Source organism: Salmo salar, chromosome 22 (assembly GCF_965601325.2).
Source record: "Salmo salar chromosome 22, fSalSal1, whole genome shotgun sequence".
Taxonomy (NCBI): domain Eukaryota; kingdom Metazoa; phylum Chordata; class Actinopteri; order Salmoniformes; family Salmonidae; genus Salmo; species Salmo salar.
Genome location: NC_138312.1, coordinates 11,598,928 through 11,616,683, shown reverse-complemented (window position 1 = coordinate 11,616,683; position 17,756 = coordinate 11,598,928). Strand labels below are relative to the sequence as shown.

Below are 17,756 nucleotides of genomic sequence, written 5' to 3'. Positions count from 1 at the left end.
ATATGATAGTCCATAAGATGTTTGTTCTAAAGTATAGAGGTTATAGGTGAGGTTCATTTAAGGGTTAGGGTAAGGGATAGAGCGTTTAAAATCATTTATTTTGAAAGACCTTGTACTTCCGTCCTTTGCAGTGTGGCCAGATAGTGGCAACCATTTGATCTCAAAGGCATCCAGCTGAGATCCAATGGCAGGCCAGGCCAAGCATGTGCTTAAACAGCCAACCAACCTCTGGGACAGATTATGAGGTCTTTCAGTCTATCTCTATGGAGATACCAAGTTCCTGGTTAATGATGTGTCAAAGCATGAAAGCTTGACCTCTCATAGTTGAAGGTGCCCCAAGCAAAACTTTCTCCAGCGCTTGCTGGGCTGACACAATGTAACTCCAGACATACCTGTTTAACTCCCACATCATAGCTTACAATGCTATGTACAAAACGTAACATCTAGATAAGGAAAGTTGACGTCATCTCAAGAACATCGGTAGATGTGATTTATGGAAGTTCTCCACCTCATTGGAAAGCTCACAGCCACCCTTTTCGCAATGTATATGCTCTTGCATGTGCACTCACTGTTGTACAATACAGTGTCAATAATGTTCTGTTTGTTCTCTCATTTCTGTTGAATTGGTAATTTCACAGATACATCTGATAGGCCTAAGCGGTGTGCCAATGTGCAAAGTTATCTCCTAAAATAAACTACAGACTGTGTGGTCCCAGCTGTGTGGTCCTCATAGTAAATTGTTTTTTTTATGGGCTTAACACAACACCATCATTTGCATGTAAGCAGTGAAATATAGAAAACCTTTGGGCTGTTTCTTACGTTGACATGTATTTAGATAATACACATTGATGTATTAGGCTGTGTTTCGTGAGGGAAATGGTGGACAAAGGAAATGAAGGGCAATTGGATGAAAAGGAGACCAACACCAAGCAACATTAAACTAGAATATCACCACTGTCATCCATAATTTCCTGAACTAATTTCTGCAGTTTACCATTTGGTTGGAGCCACGTCATACATGCTCTTGTATTATTACTTAACTATTATAGCGCGTGTAAAGGGACAATAGGGACAATTCTTGCCTATTCGCATAAAACAAATTGTTAGATTCCTTAATTATTTTAGTTCCATATGACTCGGTAATTGTTTTTTTAAGTAATTGAGATGAAAAACCTAGTTGGGTAATTTTCCTCATGGCGCGCATCGAAACGGTTTGTCATCAGTCAATGAGGGTGTCAAAATCGTTCCAATATGGGGATCACCAATATTTAAACGGCTATGTAGGCTAGATAACTTTTACATGCCGATATCTATATATACCGAAGTCCCTCACCTCACCGTGCACATACCAGTGTTTGTAATTGTCTAACAAAAGGGGGGGGGGGGGGGGGGGGGCATAGACAGCTGACATGCTGGTGCAGTGTTTTTTCCTGCGGCGCATCTTCAGTCCCGACTGAGAAGAGGAGCGCGGAGTAGCTATCTGTCTCATCCTCGGACAGATGAGTGACTGACTTTACCTTCCAGGGACAATAAATGGTTTCAGTGTCATCATTTTTCAGCGTCTGGTATACCTGTGTTTGGTGTTGGCAACTTTTTCACCTTCACCTGCTATTCACGTCGAACGTCTAACAAATAGCCTAGGCTACAAAAGAACACGCAACAGCAGAGGAAATAGTTATCGTTGGCAACAGAACATCTGTTTGGACATTTGGGACGGTTTCTCAGAAGATGTGTCTTCATTCGATGTACTTTCCCTCGACCGACTTTTGATAAGCACTGACTCGATAAATCAGAGATAAACACTTAGAAAAGGCGTCAATGAACTGACAATACATCAAATGAGCCTTTTGAAACTGGATGGATAGAATGTTTCAACTTCTTTAGATAGACAGGTTTCCCCCAATGATGATCAGCAAACCATCGCCAAGGACTTTTATTCTTTATTATATGTTGTATGCCGTCTGTACATGAAATTAGAAATGTTTTGTTTCTTCAAAACCCGTGGATATTCCAGGAACAGGACGGGGTCTCGTAATGGGATACTATCCCGACACCCCTCAAGGATATACTTCACCTTTATTCTGCTGCTTCTCATCTTCACACCTAGAGCAGATTCTTCTTGGTGGTGAGTGGTGTCTTTCATATGCACTTGATGCTGCAGAAATAATCCTATCATTTCTAGCCAAGATTACATCTATAATTGAAGTCATTGACATCCAAGATTAGATATGAGTTTCCAGTAGTTCTGGATGACCAGTTGTCTTAATTAGCTAATTATAAGACGTTCCAAGACCTTACAAAAGTTAGGCCTATTTATGTTGGCTATTTAGGAGTCAAAAATATAAATTAGGAGAAATCATATGGCCTAATGCATATATGCTATAACGGATGGATTAAATATATAATTATAAACTGGGTGGTTTGAGCCCTGAATGCTGACTGGCTGAAACACCTGATATATCAGACCATATACCACGGGTATGACAAAACATGTATTTTTACTCTCCTAATTATGTTGGTAACCAGTTTATAATAGCAATAAGGCACCTTGGGGGTTTGTGATGTATGGCCAATATACCACGGCTAAGGACTGTATCCAGGCACTCTACATTGCATATTGCATAAGAACAGCCCATAGTCATGGTATAAGGACCATATACCACACCCCTTCGGCCTTATTAATTCATTATAACCTTACTGAATTATATGAATTTAATAAATAAAGCAAAAATTATAAGCTCATCATTAAATATGCAAAACGTTTTGAACAAAATCAAATATAAAGCATGCTTGGATGTCAATGAATTTGTAATTTTTCCTTTTGCAAGAGCATATTCCAGGTAGCTACATTTGCTTTTCACTTAAACCTTGTCTATATTTATCCCAAGCCTGAGAATGCTAATTATGTATTGGGGTGGCAGGTAGCCTAGTGGTTAGAGCGATGGGCCAGTAACTGAAAGGTTGCTGGATCAAATCCCCGAGCTGACAAGGTAAAAATCTGTCGTTCTGCCCCTGAACAAAGGGGGCAGTGTTCTCCACTGTTCTCTGGTGGATAAGAACTTGTTCTTAACTGACTTGCCTAGTTAAAAAAAAAAAAAAGAGATTTGAATTATCCTAGGAATGCAGGAGATTGGGAAATAACTTACACTAAATTATGGGATATATCAGTTATGTGGCCAAAAAATTCAAGATTTGAATAGTTTAACAATCACACCATAGAGTCAGACCTATACCCTGCTGGTACTTGTGAAGAAATTGCTGCCAGGCTCCAATTCCAACAGCCACAGGGGGGAATGTGTCTGGATAGGAGTTTTATAACATCAATAGTCTATTAAGTGAGATCAACCAACAGCAGCACACTGTCTGGTGTTCATAAAGATTAATGGACTCGGGGACTTTCCACTATCAATCTTGCATATTAGAAGTGGCAGGTGCAGGCAGTGGTGCATGAAAAAAGTGTTCCTTGATGATTTCTCTTGAGGGTAACAACCAAGGGTGAATAAAGGAAGTGCTTACCACCTCACGTGAAACACTGTTCTTATGCCACAATACTCCAATCTTACCGCACACAACATGGTAAACCATAAATAGTTGTGTTCTTATAGTTGATCATCCAAACCACGATAATACCACATACATTTTTACTTATTTTTTTTAACATTTTATGTAGACAACAGTGAGACATTTTAGACATTTATATTTTCCTAAAATATCCCTGTGGTATTGTTGAAAAAGCTTCTCTGTCTCACAAAATATTATTCTAAAAAGAAGGCAGTGCAATTAAACAGTGACGTGAGGCGGAGCAGGGAGACATGGTAGATCTCTCCAAGGATCTACATATTTATCTAATCATGATTTATATAGTCCGGGGGGTTATTTCCATCATGATTGTGATTATTCAGATAAGAAGTAGTGTGTTTTCTAGTGTGCTGGATTGATTGTCCTCTCTCCAAACTAAGTATGAGGCGTAGAGACAGTCGGGGTCTTTTGGCTCAGTACTCTATTCTCTCTATGGAGAGAGTAAACACTGTGCGCCTCTGCTCTGCTTTATTGCTCAGACTCGGGCTGCAGGGAAGGAAGGCAGAATTTTTTTGGGGGGGGAAAGGGACAGCCATAACAGGAGTGGAAACACTTTTCTGTTTCTGTATCGGTGGCACGACAAAAAATGTAGCTGTGATTAAGCCTGGCGGTAATGATGTCCGGTCGTTGCAGGGAGAGGGCGAGTTAGAGGAGCGTGCCAGCTTATAGGAGACAATGTCACACTGTATGGCTGCTGCACTGCACTTGGGTGTTTCTGTTCTAGTCTCAGGGGTCTCTCCTAGTTAACTGTGTGGATTCTTTCCTATCTGTGAACAAGCATCTGCAGGTCTCACATTTCATAACACTGTCCTCTGATGTACCATTTATGGCATCTATAACCGCGTGGGATTGACAACGAAGCGGGACAGAATTGTTAAATGCATGCTTTGTAAGAATTCCTGCTGTTCAACCGCCAATTCAATTAATGATGAATACCCATTGATTCTTGAAGAATATAACTTGTCACACATCTTACTCGACCTAACTTTAAAATGTGTACGCCTATGTAGATATTCCATTAACGATCTGCCGTTTCCAGCTACAATAGTCATTAACAATGTCTACACTGTATTTCTGATCAATTTGATGTTATTTTAATGGACAAAAAAATTAGCTTTTCTTTTAAAACAAGGACATTTTTAACTGACCCCAAACTTTTAAACGGTAGTGTTTATACAAAAGTATATGGATACCCCTTGAAATTAGTGGATTTGGCTATTTCAGCCACACCAGTTGCTGACAGGTATATAAAATTAAGCGCACCGCCATGCAATCTCCATAGACAAACATGGACAATAGAATAGCCTTTCTGAAGAGCTCAGTGACTTTTAAAGTGGAACCGTCATAGGATGCCACCTTTCCAACAAGTCAGTTTATAAAATGTATGCCCTGCTAGAGCTGCCCCGGTCAACTGTAAGTGTTGTTTTTGTGAAGTGGAAACGTCTAGGAGCAACAACGGCTCAGCCGCGAAGTGATAGGCCACATAAGCTCAGAACTGGACCACCGAGTGCTGAAGCCTGTAGCACTCACTACCGAGTTCCAAACTGCCTCTGGAATCAACGTCAGCACAAGAACTGTTAGTCTGGAGCTTCATGAAATGGGTTTCTATGGCCGAGCAGCCATGCCAAGCGTCGGCTGGAGTGGTGTAAAGCTTGCTGCCATTGGACTCTGGAGCAATGGAAACATGTTCTCTGGAGTGATGAATAACGCTTCACCATCTTGCAGTTTGACGGACAAATCTGGGTTTGGCGGATGCCAGGAGAACGCTACCTGCCCCAATGCATAGTGCAAACTGTAAAGTTTGGTGGAGGAGGAATAATGGTCTGGGGCTTTTTTCATGGTTCAGGCTAGTCCCCTTAGTTCCAGTAAAGGGAAATCTTAACGCTACAGCATACAATGACATTCTAGACGATTCTGTGCTTCCAACTTTGTGGCAACAGTTTCAGGAAGGCCCTTTCCTGTTTAAGCATGACAATGCACCCATGCACAAAGCAAGGTCCATACCGAAATGGTTTATCAAGATCGGTGTGGAAGAACTTGACTGGCCTGCACAGAGCCCCGACCTCAACCCCATCGAACACATTTTTTACATTTTAGTCATTTTTTGGGATGAATTGGAATGTCGACTGCTAGCCAGGCCTAATTGCCCAACATCAGTGCTCGACCTCACTAATGCTCTTGTGGCTGAATGGGCGCATGTCCCCACAGCAATGTTCCAACGTCTAGTGGTAAGCCTTCCCAGAAGAGTGGAGGCTTTTATAGCAGCAAAGGAGGGACCAACTCCATATTAATGCCCATGATTTTGGAATGAGATGTTCGACGACCAAGTTTCCACATACATTTGGTCATGTAGTGTATCTTGTTCTTTAACACATTTTTTTTAATGGACATCTGTTTTTACACAACAATAGTCCCTGGCAGTTTTACTGGCCTACTGACAATGCACCTGTCTATCTGATCTGCAGGTATATTGGAGCCCTGGGTGCACGGGTGATCTGTGACAACATTCCAGGCCTGGTGAACAAGCAGCGCCAGCTGTGCCAGCGCCACCCCGATCTCATGCAGTCTATTGGGGAGGGTGCCAAGGAGTGGATCCGTGAGTGTCAGCACCAGTTTCGTCACCATCGCTGGAACTGCAGCACGCTGGACCGAGACCACACTGTCTTTGGTAGGGTCATGCTACACAGTAAGTCTGTTTCAGTGTGTTCATCTCTCTGTGTGTGTTCAGTATGCAATCACTTGCATCTTGGATGTAAGATTCACTACATTAATCTGATTCAACACATACAAGTTTTCACATTGGTGGTTGTAGGCAATAGCAGAACATTGTGAGGGACCGCTTCCTTGCCTTTTAGACTTACAGATATTCAAGCCTTAAGGGTATAGCTACGTATATCTCAGCTCAACACATAATACAACAGTTCACTTCCATATATGTCTCCTTTGTTAGCCCATCTCCGATAAGGTAACAGGAGAACGTACTAGTTGTCATTTCCGGTTGTACAATACCCAGAGAGAATGTGTGCAAGTAAATGTATCTAGTTTCACCTTCTCCAGGAATGAGGAGGGTTGGAGAAAGTGGATATTCTCCGAAAACTAGTAGCAGATAGAGTGATCCACAAGGGTGATGTCTAAACAGTAATAGGAGATGTAAATATTTGGGTAGATGTTTCTGGCAGGCAGACAAAGCCGTACTCCCTGACATATTGCCTGTGTTCTGGTTCATTGCGTGAGGAGGAATGAAAACTAGAGGTGGGTGGGAAAAGCAGACCAAATAACCCTGAATCTGCTCTCCTCTCAAATGAAAACATACCTAGTGACTGAGAAAGCTGCCATCTGTGCAAATTAAAGAGTGACAGATGTTTATTAAGCCTTCGCAGAAGGCAGGAATCGTGGTCACAGGCAGGGAATGGTCAACCACAGGTAGGCAGTCAAAAACTACCTCACATCCATACAAACAGAAAGAACTGAACTAAATAGGGAGCTGATGAGACCAGGTGAGACACGAACACAGGTGAAATTAATGAACAAAAATGAAAGACAGGGCTATGTTCCAGAACAAAGAAGAAAAAAACACAAGGTTGACTAAGAAAAGAAAAGCAGAACCTTACAGTACCCTCCCTGTCACGGCTGTTTGAAGGAGCGGACCAAAATACAGCGTTTTCGTAGTTCCACATGTTTTATTAAATCAGTGAAACCGAATGCAACCATTAAACACTACAAGTATATACAAAACAACAAACCGTGACGCTGGAGGAACAATAACCTCACGAAGAACAATCACCCACAAACACCTGTGGAACAAACCTAACTTAAATAGGACCTCCAATTAGAGACAACGACAACCTGCTGCCTCTAATTGGAGGTCATGCCAAACACCACCAACATAGAAATGCAAACCTAGAACCAAAACATAGACATACAAAACCCAGACAAACACCCCCTGTCACGCCCTGACCATTTCTACCATAGAAAATAACACTCACTATGGTCAGGACGTGACACTCCCCCCCCAAGGGAGGCTCCTGATGACCTAGGAGGGTGGAGCGGGCGGGCGGGGGAGCAGAGCGGACAGGTCCGGCAGGCTGGTTCGATGAGGTCATGGACTGACCCAACGTTCTGCGTCGAGGCTGATGTCCAGTGGATCTGTTCGGGGGTTGACCCCAAGTTCAGGGAGTGGGACGATCCGAACGGTTATGGTGAAATGCCTGAATCATCTCTGGGTCGAGGATGTCTTGGTCGAGGACCCAGGACCAGTATTCAGGTCCATAACCTTCCCAGTCCACTAGGTAGTGGATGCGACCTCTCAGGCGTTTGGAATCAAGGATGGCCCGTATGGCGTAGGCAGGTTCCCCTCCGACATCCAACAGTGGGGGCGCATTGCGGTTAGAGACTGGAGGATGAAGAGGACTGTAGGTGACTGGTTTTAACAGAGACACATGGAAGGACGAGGAGATTTTATACTGACGGGGTAACTGGAGGTGGTACATGACAGGGTTGATGCGATGGGTTATCTTGAAGGGACCAATGAAGCAACAACAGAACTTTTTGCAGGGGAGGCTGAGCCGGATGTCTCTGGTAGAGAGCCACACACGCTGTCCGGTGTGAAAGAGTAGCGTCTGTCTGCAGCGTCTGTCGGAAAAGCATTTCTAGGTATTAGAGGCTTCCTTCTCCCATACCCGCTCACAATGCCGAAACCAGTCGTCGACAGCTGGGCCAGTACCAGGCTCCTCCTCCCAGGGAAACATGGGGGGTTGGTAACCAAGGACACACTGAAACGGAGTAAGGCAGAGGGATGAGTGCTTGAGTGAGTTCTGAGCATATTCGGCCCAGGCTACATAGCAACTCCAGTCGTGTGGAGAGCCAGAACATTGTTGGCGGAGGTACTTCCCTATTTCTTGGTTCAGGCGTTCTGTCTGCCCATTGGTCTGGGGGTGGTACCCGGAGAAGAGGCTGAGGGTGACCCCCAGTTGGTCACAGAAGGCTCGACACACCCGGGAGACAAACTGGGGCCCACGGTCAGAGACGATGTCCTCCGGAATCCCACACAGATGGAACACCTGCTGGAACATACACTCCGCCAATTCCATGGCGTTAGGTAGATGAGGAAGAGGAACCAGACGACACATTTTTGAAAAAATGGCCTACTATGACAAGGATGGTGGTGTTACCAGAGAATTCAGGAAGGTCTGTGATGAAGTCAACATCTATGTGGGACCAGGGTCTGTGAGGGATTGGCAAAGGTTGAAGCTTCCCGGAAGGGGGATGACGAGGGCTATTGGTTTGGACGCAGACTTGACAGGAGAGTACGTAATCCCTTACGTCAAATGACAGTGAGGACCACCAGAACTTCCGGGCTAGACGTTCAGTGGTTTGTGTAATGCCCGGATGTCCTGACCCCAAGGACGTGTGACACCATTGCATCAGTTGGGTTCTAACAGCTGCTGGTACGTAACTCTTCCCAGCTGGTGTCTCAGGAGGAGCCGGGTCTGAGGCTAGGGCTTCTTGTATGGCTGAGTGAACCTCCCACTGTACCGGTCCCATAATGCAAGAGGGAGGAAGAATGGGTTTAGGGTCTGAGTGACTGGTCGGAAGGTCAAACTGGCGGGAGAGAGCATCAGCTTTTACGTTTTACTTTCCAGGGATGTAAGTAACATGAAAATGGAAGCGTGCGAATAAGAGAGCCCAGCGGGCTTGTCTGGAGTTTAACCTCTTGGCCCCTCTGATATATTCCAGATTACGATGATATGTTAGGATGAGAAACGGATGTTGTGCGCCCTCCAACCCGTGGCGCCACTCCTCGAGGGCCAGCTTGATGGCGAGGAGTTATGTTCCCCACATCGTCATTCCTCTCAGCAGGGGATAACTTCCTGGAGAAGAAGGCACAGGGATGTGATTTGGGAGGTGCTCCCACCCACTGAGAGTGTATGGCTCCTACTCCTACTTCAAAGGCATCCACCTCCAGGGTGAAAAGAAGGGTCGAATCAGGTTGGTGAAGGACAGGAGCTGAGGTGAAGAGGCGTTTCAAGTTGTTGAACGCAGTCAGGGCAGTATCAGTCAATTGAAGTGTCTTGGTCTTTTGGCTGGTAAGGGCAGTGAGGGGAGTGGCAGTAGAACTGAAGTACCGAATGAACCGGCGATAGAAGTTGGAGAACCCAATGAAACATTGGAGTTCCTTAACTTCTCTAGGGCCAGTGGGACGATTTCGTCCCACCTACGTAACAGCCAGTGGAATCCCGTGGCGCGTTATTCAAATACCTTAGAAATGCTATTACTTCAATTTCTCAAACATATGACTATTTTACACCATTTTAAAGACAAGACTCTCGTTAATCTAACCACACTGTCCGATTTCAAAAAGGCTTTACAACGAAAGCAAAACATTAGATTATGTCAGCAGAGTACCCAGCCAGAAATAATCAGACACCCATTTTTCAAGCTAGCATATAATGTCACATAAACCCAAACCACAGCTAAATGCAGCACTAACCTTTGATGATCTTCATCAGATGACAATCTTAGGACATTATGTTATACAATGCATGCATGTTTTGTTCAATCAAGTTCATATTTATATCAAAAACCATCTTTTTACATTAGCATGTGACGTTCAGAACTAGCATACCCCCAACAGAAAGAACTGAACTAAATAGGGAGCTGATGAGACCAGGTGAGACACGAACACAGGTGAAATCAATTAACAAAAATGAAAGACAGGGCTATGTTCCAGAACAAAGAAGAAAAAAACACAAGGGTTGACGGTTGACTAAGAAAAGAAAGCAGAATCTTACAATAGGCCTGCTGTACATGGACTGATTGTACATGAACATTGTACGGAGACAACCAAACCTATTTGATTAAAATGTGTTTGTGCTCTATATTACATTCTATATAAATGTTAACAGTGTCTGCGTTCCAAGTTTCAAGGAGCGTAGGCATGTTTGTTTCTGTGCAATGTCTTTGGACTATGCAAGTCCAAAGCTTTCAGTTGGGCGTATGTTAGTGTTCATAGCATGAAATCTGCTCTAGATGATGTACCATAACTGCTGTGTAATGACATGGTTACTACAACAAAACAAACTTTGCTGGTATAGTGTAACCGCCAGTATAAGACTGACTTTGTTTATATATAAAACCTACCTGGGGCCACGTGTTTGAAGAGTATATTGTTACAAGCAATATGTCTAAAAATAAGCAAAATCAAAAAGGGTAATTTTGAGGTAATAATATTCATATTTTTAATGTTGAATAAATGAATGTGAAAATGTGTATTTCAGAATCTAGACATGCTCGATATTTGAGAGAATACTATAAGGAGGATAATGACTCCAAGATGTTGTCACAGATCATAGGGAGGAGGCATGTATAGGTTTAAAAAGGATCTAAAATGGCATTTTTCATCACTATTTTCTACCCCCAAATTTTTATACAAAGGTAAAAAGGATGTTAAACACCCTTACTTCCAATGAAGTTCCTATGTGAGAACTTAGCTCCCGCTGGCGTGGAATCGCCCAATGACATCTTCTTACACATAATCTCCTCCATCATATCACCCCAGGTAGCCGGGAGGCAGCGTTTGTGTACGCCATCTCCTCGGCGGGTGTGGTCTATGCAATTACCAGGGCCTGCAGCCAGGGGGAGCTCAAGATCTGCAGCTGCGACGCCCACAAGCGAGGCCGAGCTAGAGACGACAAGGGCGACTTTGACTGGGGCGGCTGCAGCGACAACATCAACTATGGCATCAAGTTCGCCAAGGCCTTCGTCGATGCCAGGGAGAGGATGGTGAAAGACGCTCGGGCGATGATGAATCTACACAACAACCGCTGTGGGCGAATGGTGAGCAATGGCTTCGGGGTTAAGGTGCCTTTTTGCTTTTTTGATACGGGCAGTCCCTTTAAACTAGCGCTAGGACATGCTGTAACTACAGTGTAACAACATTGTTACTGCAGTAGAACAGACATTGCTAGTACAATTTAAGCCACTCTGTTGAACTGAATTTTTTATAAATACTCTAGACATGAATAGTGAGTGTACTAGGTTGGCCACAGGTGAGGCTTTGTCTCAACCTCTAATGAAATTGTCCAACCTTCTTGATTTCAGGCAGTGAAGCGCTTTATGAAACTGGAGTGCAAGTGTCATGGTGTCAGCGGCTCCTGCGCCCTCAGAACCTGCTGGTTGGCCATGTCGGACTTCCGGAGGACCGGGGACTACCTCCGAAAGAAGTACAACACGGCCATCGAGGTGACCATGAACCAGGATGGCACAGGGTTCATGGTGGCTGACAAGGACTTCAAAGGAACCACCAAGAATGAGCTGGTATATGTAGAAAATTCCCCTGACTACTGCCTCATGGACAGAGCAGCAGGTGGGTTAACTCATGCAATTAAAGATGTTAGGTAGGGCCAGGAGTTTTTCTTCACCACATGACCTGGCAGAGAAAAACCCAGAAGTTTTAGCAATGTCTAAGTGGAAATACATTTTAAGAGAAATTACATTTCAGTATATGATTCAACATAATATCACATTTAGTCATTATTAAAATGTATGGGACGTTATTTAAGTACTTATCACCAAACTTGTGGAAAATATTGTCATCAGAAACCTAGTTGCTCTAAGTAAAAAGTATTACCCAGACGCTAGATAATACAGAAGCCTACGCATCAAATACAGATATGAGAATCCCAGACTCATCTGCCGAAGGCCTGCATACCTTCATAGCTTAGAGTTCAATTATTTGACCTTTAACTTCTCTCTAATTCCAACTGTGTTTTCTCTGCCTTGGTAATCTCTGTCTCTCACGCCCCTCATGTCCTATCACTTCAGCAGAGCGTCCATAGAGCTCTAGAACAGCTAACAGGCTCTGGTTATGATACTTTGGATGTATTGTGTGTTACTGGCATCATCCTCATCTCTGTTAGACCTATAGTTATAGGTTGACACCTAGTAAACTGCCGTTAAGAAGAGGAGCTACGCTACGCCCCTAGCCTACTACAAGGTGAAGCAATAATCTATTGTATAGGAATTCACACCCTAAGGATACAGCAGGGTCATTTTTTAAATCCTTCTGTGGTCACTATTAAGCTCCACTCCCAAATGCTCAAGGGGAATACCTCCGCTCACACCTATTCTCACACCCCTTCACTCAAGGGCCGGCTGGTCTGTCTTGTGCTCTCTCCACAGGCTCCCTGGGCACGGCAGGTAGAGTCTGCAACAAGTCTTCCAGAGGCACGGACGGCTGCGAGGTCATGTGTTGCGGACGGGGCTACGACACAATGCGCGTCAAACGAGTCACCAAGTGCGAGTGCAAGTTCAAGTGGTGTTGCGCCGTGGAGTGCAAGGACTGCGAAGACATGGTGGACGTTCACACCTGCAAGCCACACAAGAGACCCGATTGGTTGGACCTAACCTGACCCTGAGGCCCGGCCTTTTAAAGGATCTAGCAGTGGCCAACTGCATTGTGGGATATGTAGTCCCTACTCCCGACTCATTTCTGACCTCCATTACCTCTGGCATGGTTCTCATTTGACAACCCCTTCTAAAGTGACATCCTCAATAACTTTTTGCCAAGGGGCCATATCCCAATTTGGATTGGATGGTGCAGTACTGTATGGTACTGTTCTATAGGAAGGCAGTCTAAGAGAGTGGTTGGTCCAGGAGAGGGGATAGTTCCTATTTATGTTTTTGTTTGATCGTGTTGATCTGGGGAAATACTATTGTGTGCTGCTTCCAAGGTGCTGAGGACAGTTTTTTCTACAGAAAATAATTTACACATGATCTGTTGTGGAAATGCAGCACAGGACATTATACTGTGAGCACACCAGAGATGGAGTTAGGATTGTTGGGTGGTGTATGTGTTGTTGGTTTTTGCTTGGTTTAAAACTATGTTCTCTTTCTATACCGGTGACCACTTTGCTCAGTGTTTCATTGTCTGCTTGAGACACTGGACATGGAAAGACTGACTTGTATTCAGTAGTTAGGAGCGTGAACTTTCAGAAGAAAAGGACATCATGCCTCACCCGACTGGTCAAATGCATCGTAATGGATGTACAACAGAAAGTTCATTCAACTCTAACATCCAACTGTTACCACGGGCCAGAGAGCTGCACTATGGACACTAATATAACCCAATATTGAGCAAAGAAATTCATTTAAACAAATGTTTCTGTTATATGAGTTAAGTGAAACAAAAATTGTCGTCGACCGAGATGGATAGTATGTCTTCTCTCCCTTTAGTGTGACAGTTACCCTATCAACCTATTATTGTACGTGTTCCTAAATGAATACGGTATGATGGACGGTAGCTGTCATCTCTTGCTTATTATTTATCACTGGTTACTGAAGCTGCTAGTTGCTATATCTCCCAAGTTAGCGTTCTCACTATGGGGCACTTTCATTATGCATCCGTATAGTCCTTTCACTCTCAGGGTTGTTTTGTAGGCTACGTGGGGCTCTGACTGATCTATGACAAATGAAGTACTTTGTGAAACCCAGGCCAAGATGTTGCATGACGTAGAGGAGCTGAGAACCAGAATTGATTTTTCAAATCAACATTCACAAATGCACATAGGCCTATAGGGCCAGCGGGATATGACCAATCGAGACCGAACAAATGGTACAACGATTGACCGAAAGCAGTGAGGTCCATGTGATGATCACAACTACTTGTTAAAGACGTTTGTAAGATGAATGAGATTTCAGTTTATGTTAAAAAGATCAACATTTTCAAATGCAAATGGTCATTGATATGATTTTAATGCAATGTTCTCAGAACGGTAGGGAGTCGCGGGCCAAGTTGTGCTGTGGCGTTAGTTGGAGTGTTATTGTCACCTTGGGAGGATCCTAAAATACCACACTTGTTCTATATTAAACCTTGTTGATCCTTCTGTCATTCACATCAGATCTCATCCATCCTCATATCGCTGACCACGTGACACTGTCATTGTCACTGACACACAAGGTGATATTCACTGAATCTACGACTCGCGGTTCTTGAGTAATTCATTAAATTATGATATATTCAATTTTTATTCCCCCCTCTAATGTCAGCGCTTGGCTCGGCACTCAACGAATCCGTGGTGTAGGCCCTCTAATTACAGCATTACTCTTCCCCCGAGCCAAACATGGGAATTATTTATCTATTTCATAGTCTGTGTAAACCAGGTGATATTATGCAGACTGTTTTCTTTACACAGAGCATTATTGTAAAAATGATTAGTCACATTAATCACTTTCGAAAAAGCTTTTATTGGTCTCTAAATCTTTTTAAAGGGCAGCGCAACTGTGTCCTTGTGGAAATGTCCTGCCAAATCTCATATAGTATACAGTGAACAGGAAGCGCTGGCTTTGCTTACATCAGTCTTCTAAAATAACCAGCGTGTCACTGTCTGTATTCTCCTCCCATCATTGTGATATCTAATGGGCATCTATTTAGTGACAGCATGATCACTCTAAAATTGTCTCGGGGGGGAAAGAAAGTTGAGGATGGAAGACCTAAATGTTTGGCACTAAGTGACACAATGTCATTTTGTTGCCCTTCAATAAAAATAAATGAGTCTATCATAGACAGTGGCGTAGGAGTGACTCTGACAACCTGAAAAACTGGTTTTAAATGCTAATTTCTAGTGACTTGTGAGAAAAGGTTACAGACAAATCTTATCTTACAAACGGGCAAATTTACAAGTGTAAGGGGGCCCTTGCAGAGGGGCACATACTCTGGTACAGTCCAATCAGTCTTAGGGCCATTGCCATTCATGCTGTACTGAATACCGGTCTGTTCATGTGGATATATTCAATTAAACAACCATTTTGTACTCATTCGCTGCTACCGTATGACTCATTTCCTATTATTTTCTCACTTCCCCTGTGTCAGGTTGTTACTACTGCTGCTCTACATACTGTATGGTTGGAAACTTAACATAATATTTTCCACTTATAATACAGTTATTAGACTGTACTATAAACTGGATGGTTCAATCCCTGAATGCTGATTGGCTGACAACTGTGGTATATCAGACCGCATTTATTTTTACTGCTCTAATTACGTTGGTAACCAGTTTATAATAGCAATAAGGCACCTCAGGGGTTGCGTCGTGCCTAAGAACAGCCCTTAGCTAGTCATATACCACACGCCCTCGTGCCTTATTGCTTAAATAATAACCAGCAACATACACAGTTAAAAACTGTTTTATACAGAACAAAAATATAAACGCAACATGTAAAGTGTTGGTCCCATGTTTCATGAGCTGAAATAAAAGATCCCCAATATTTTCCATATACACAAAAAGCTTATTTCTCTCATATTTTGTGCACAAATTTGTTTACCTCCCTGTTAGTGAGTATTTCTCTATTGCCAAGATAATCCATCCACCTGACAGGTGTGGCATATCAAGAAGCTGATTAAACAGCATGATCATTTTACAGGTGCACCTTGTGCAGGGGGCAATAAAAGGCCACTCTAAAATGTGCAATTGTGTCACACAACACAATGCCACATATGTCTGAAGTTTTGAGGGAGAGTGCAATTGGCATGTGTCCACCAGAGTTACTGCCAGAGAATTGAATGTTCAATTCTCTACCATAAGCCATCTCCAACATCGTTTTAGAGAATTTGGCAGTACATCCAACCGGCTTCACAACTGCAGACCACGTGTAACCACGCCAGCCCAGGACCACATCTGGCTTCATCACCTCGAGGATCGTGTGAGACCAGCCACCCAGACAGCTGATGAAACTGAGGCATATTTCTGTCTGTAATAAAGCCCTTTTGTGGGGAAAAACTCCTTCTGATTGGTTGGGCCTGGCTCCCCAGTGGTCGGGCCTATGCCCTCCCATGCCCACCCATGGCTGCACCCCTGCCCAGTCATGTGATATCCATAGATTAGGGCCTAATTGATGTATTTAAATTGACTGATTTCCTATATGAACTGTAACTCAGTAAAATCTGTAAGGAGTGACGCTGGAGAGAAGCAGGTACGGGGAGTCAAACATTTAATAAGGAACAGACATAGAAGACAGGAACAGCATCCGAACACAGGTAACATGGACATATGACAATCAATCCCGAAGCAGGGAACAGAGCTTGGGAACAGACAGATATAGGGAAGGTAATGACACAAGTAATTGAGTCCACATGAGTCCAATGATCACTAATGCGCGTGACGGGGGGAAGGCAGGTGTGCGTACTGATGGTGGCTTGAGGGCGTAATGCTGGTGATCCTGGCACCCTCGAACGCCAGGGGGAGGAAAAGCGGGAGCAGGCGTGACAAAAATCGTTATAATTTGTGTTTATTTTTCTGTACATTTTAATTTAAAAAGAATTACGCATGAAAGGTCAAACTGAAATGAATCAATCTCCACAAATATCAAAAAGGAAATATCATCATGGCTGCCTCTCTCCTGCATGAAGTTAACACATGCAGTACACCCTCTAGGCATAAGATGCTATCATTTCATCAGAGATAAATCATATAATTCAGATTGATTCACACTATGACAGAGCATCAGTCTGTGAACTCTATGGGCTTGGAGAGGCACTTCTCACTATCTTACCTGTTGTTTTGTGGCCTCTCTGCATGTCTGTCTGTTCATGGCTGTCACTCTCCTGCCATGATCATGATGGCACCAAACAAAGTCTTAACACATGGAACACAACTTCATGACCCATAATCACTGTGATGAAGTTAAAGACATCTAAGCTGAAAGCACTCAAATTTGCCAGCTAGTTTGCCAAGGGTGGTTTCTCTTTTTTTGACTGGTGGCACATCCATTGCTACCTTGCTGACCCTATGCTGAAGACTAAGACAGTGATTGAGCAAGTAATTCTGTAGCTAGCAAGTATTCTTTGCTTCAAAACATTCACTATTAGATTTTCACACAGACAGCATTAGCTAGTTAGATATAACCTGACACAACTAAATATGAATAAATGGTAGTTGTAGAGCTAACTAGCTACAAGCCAGGAGAACATTTATAGATGCTCACGTTCATTCTAACGTATCAAAGTTTATTCACATTCATACACTTTTTTGTTAAACTTACTTTGTTGTTGCCAACAACAATTACTTTCCCTGGTGCGGTTAGTGATGATGTTGGTGCTGCAACATGCTTTTTCTCTCACTCTCACACTGCCAACTGCTTGTAACAACCAAGAGTGCAACATGGTCTCAGAGCATTTCGTA

General features: G+C 43.4%; 1 protein-coding gene across 1 annotated transcript; it reads left to right on the top strand.

The window, feature by feature from the left end:
* Positions 1–1,430: 1,430 nt before the first annotated feature.
* On the top strand, positions 1,431–15,393 carry wnt2ba (wingless-type MMTV integration site family, member 2Ba). The gene is made up of 5 exons (XM_014166119.3): positions 1,431–2,125; positions 6,045–6,265; positions 11,138–11,415; positions 11,680–11,944; positions 12,760–15,393. The coding sequence occupies exons 1-5, from the start codon at positions 1,968–1,970 to the stop codon at positions 12,987–12,989; spliced, it is 1,152 nt and encodes a 383-aa protein (XP_014021594.1). The 5' UTR covers positions 1,431–1,967; the 3' UTR covers positions 12,990–15,393.
* Positions 15,394–17,756: the final 2,363 nt, after the last annotated feature.

Bases quoted from the DNA above. Each gene is read 5' to 3' on its own strand.
- wnt2ba (XM_014166119.3), top strand. From the start codon at position 1,968: ATGAAATTAGAAATGTTTTGTTTCTTCAAAACCCGTGGATATTCCAGG. The intron at 2,126-6,044 runs GTGAGTGGTGTC...TCTGATCTGCAG, and splicing joins AGAGCAGATTCTTCTTGGTG to GTATATTGGAGCCCTGGGTG. The intron at 6,266-11,137 runs GTAAGTCTGTTT...ATATCACCCCAG, and splicing joins TGGTAGGGTCATGCTACACA to GTAGCCGGGAGGCAGCGTTT.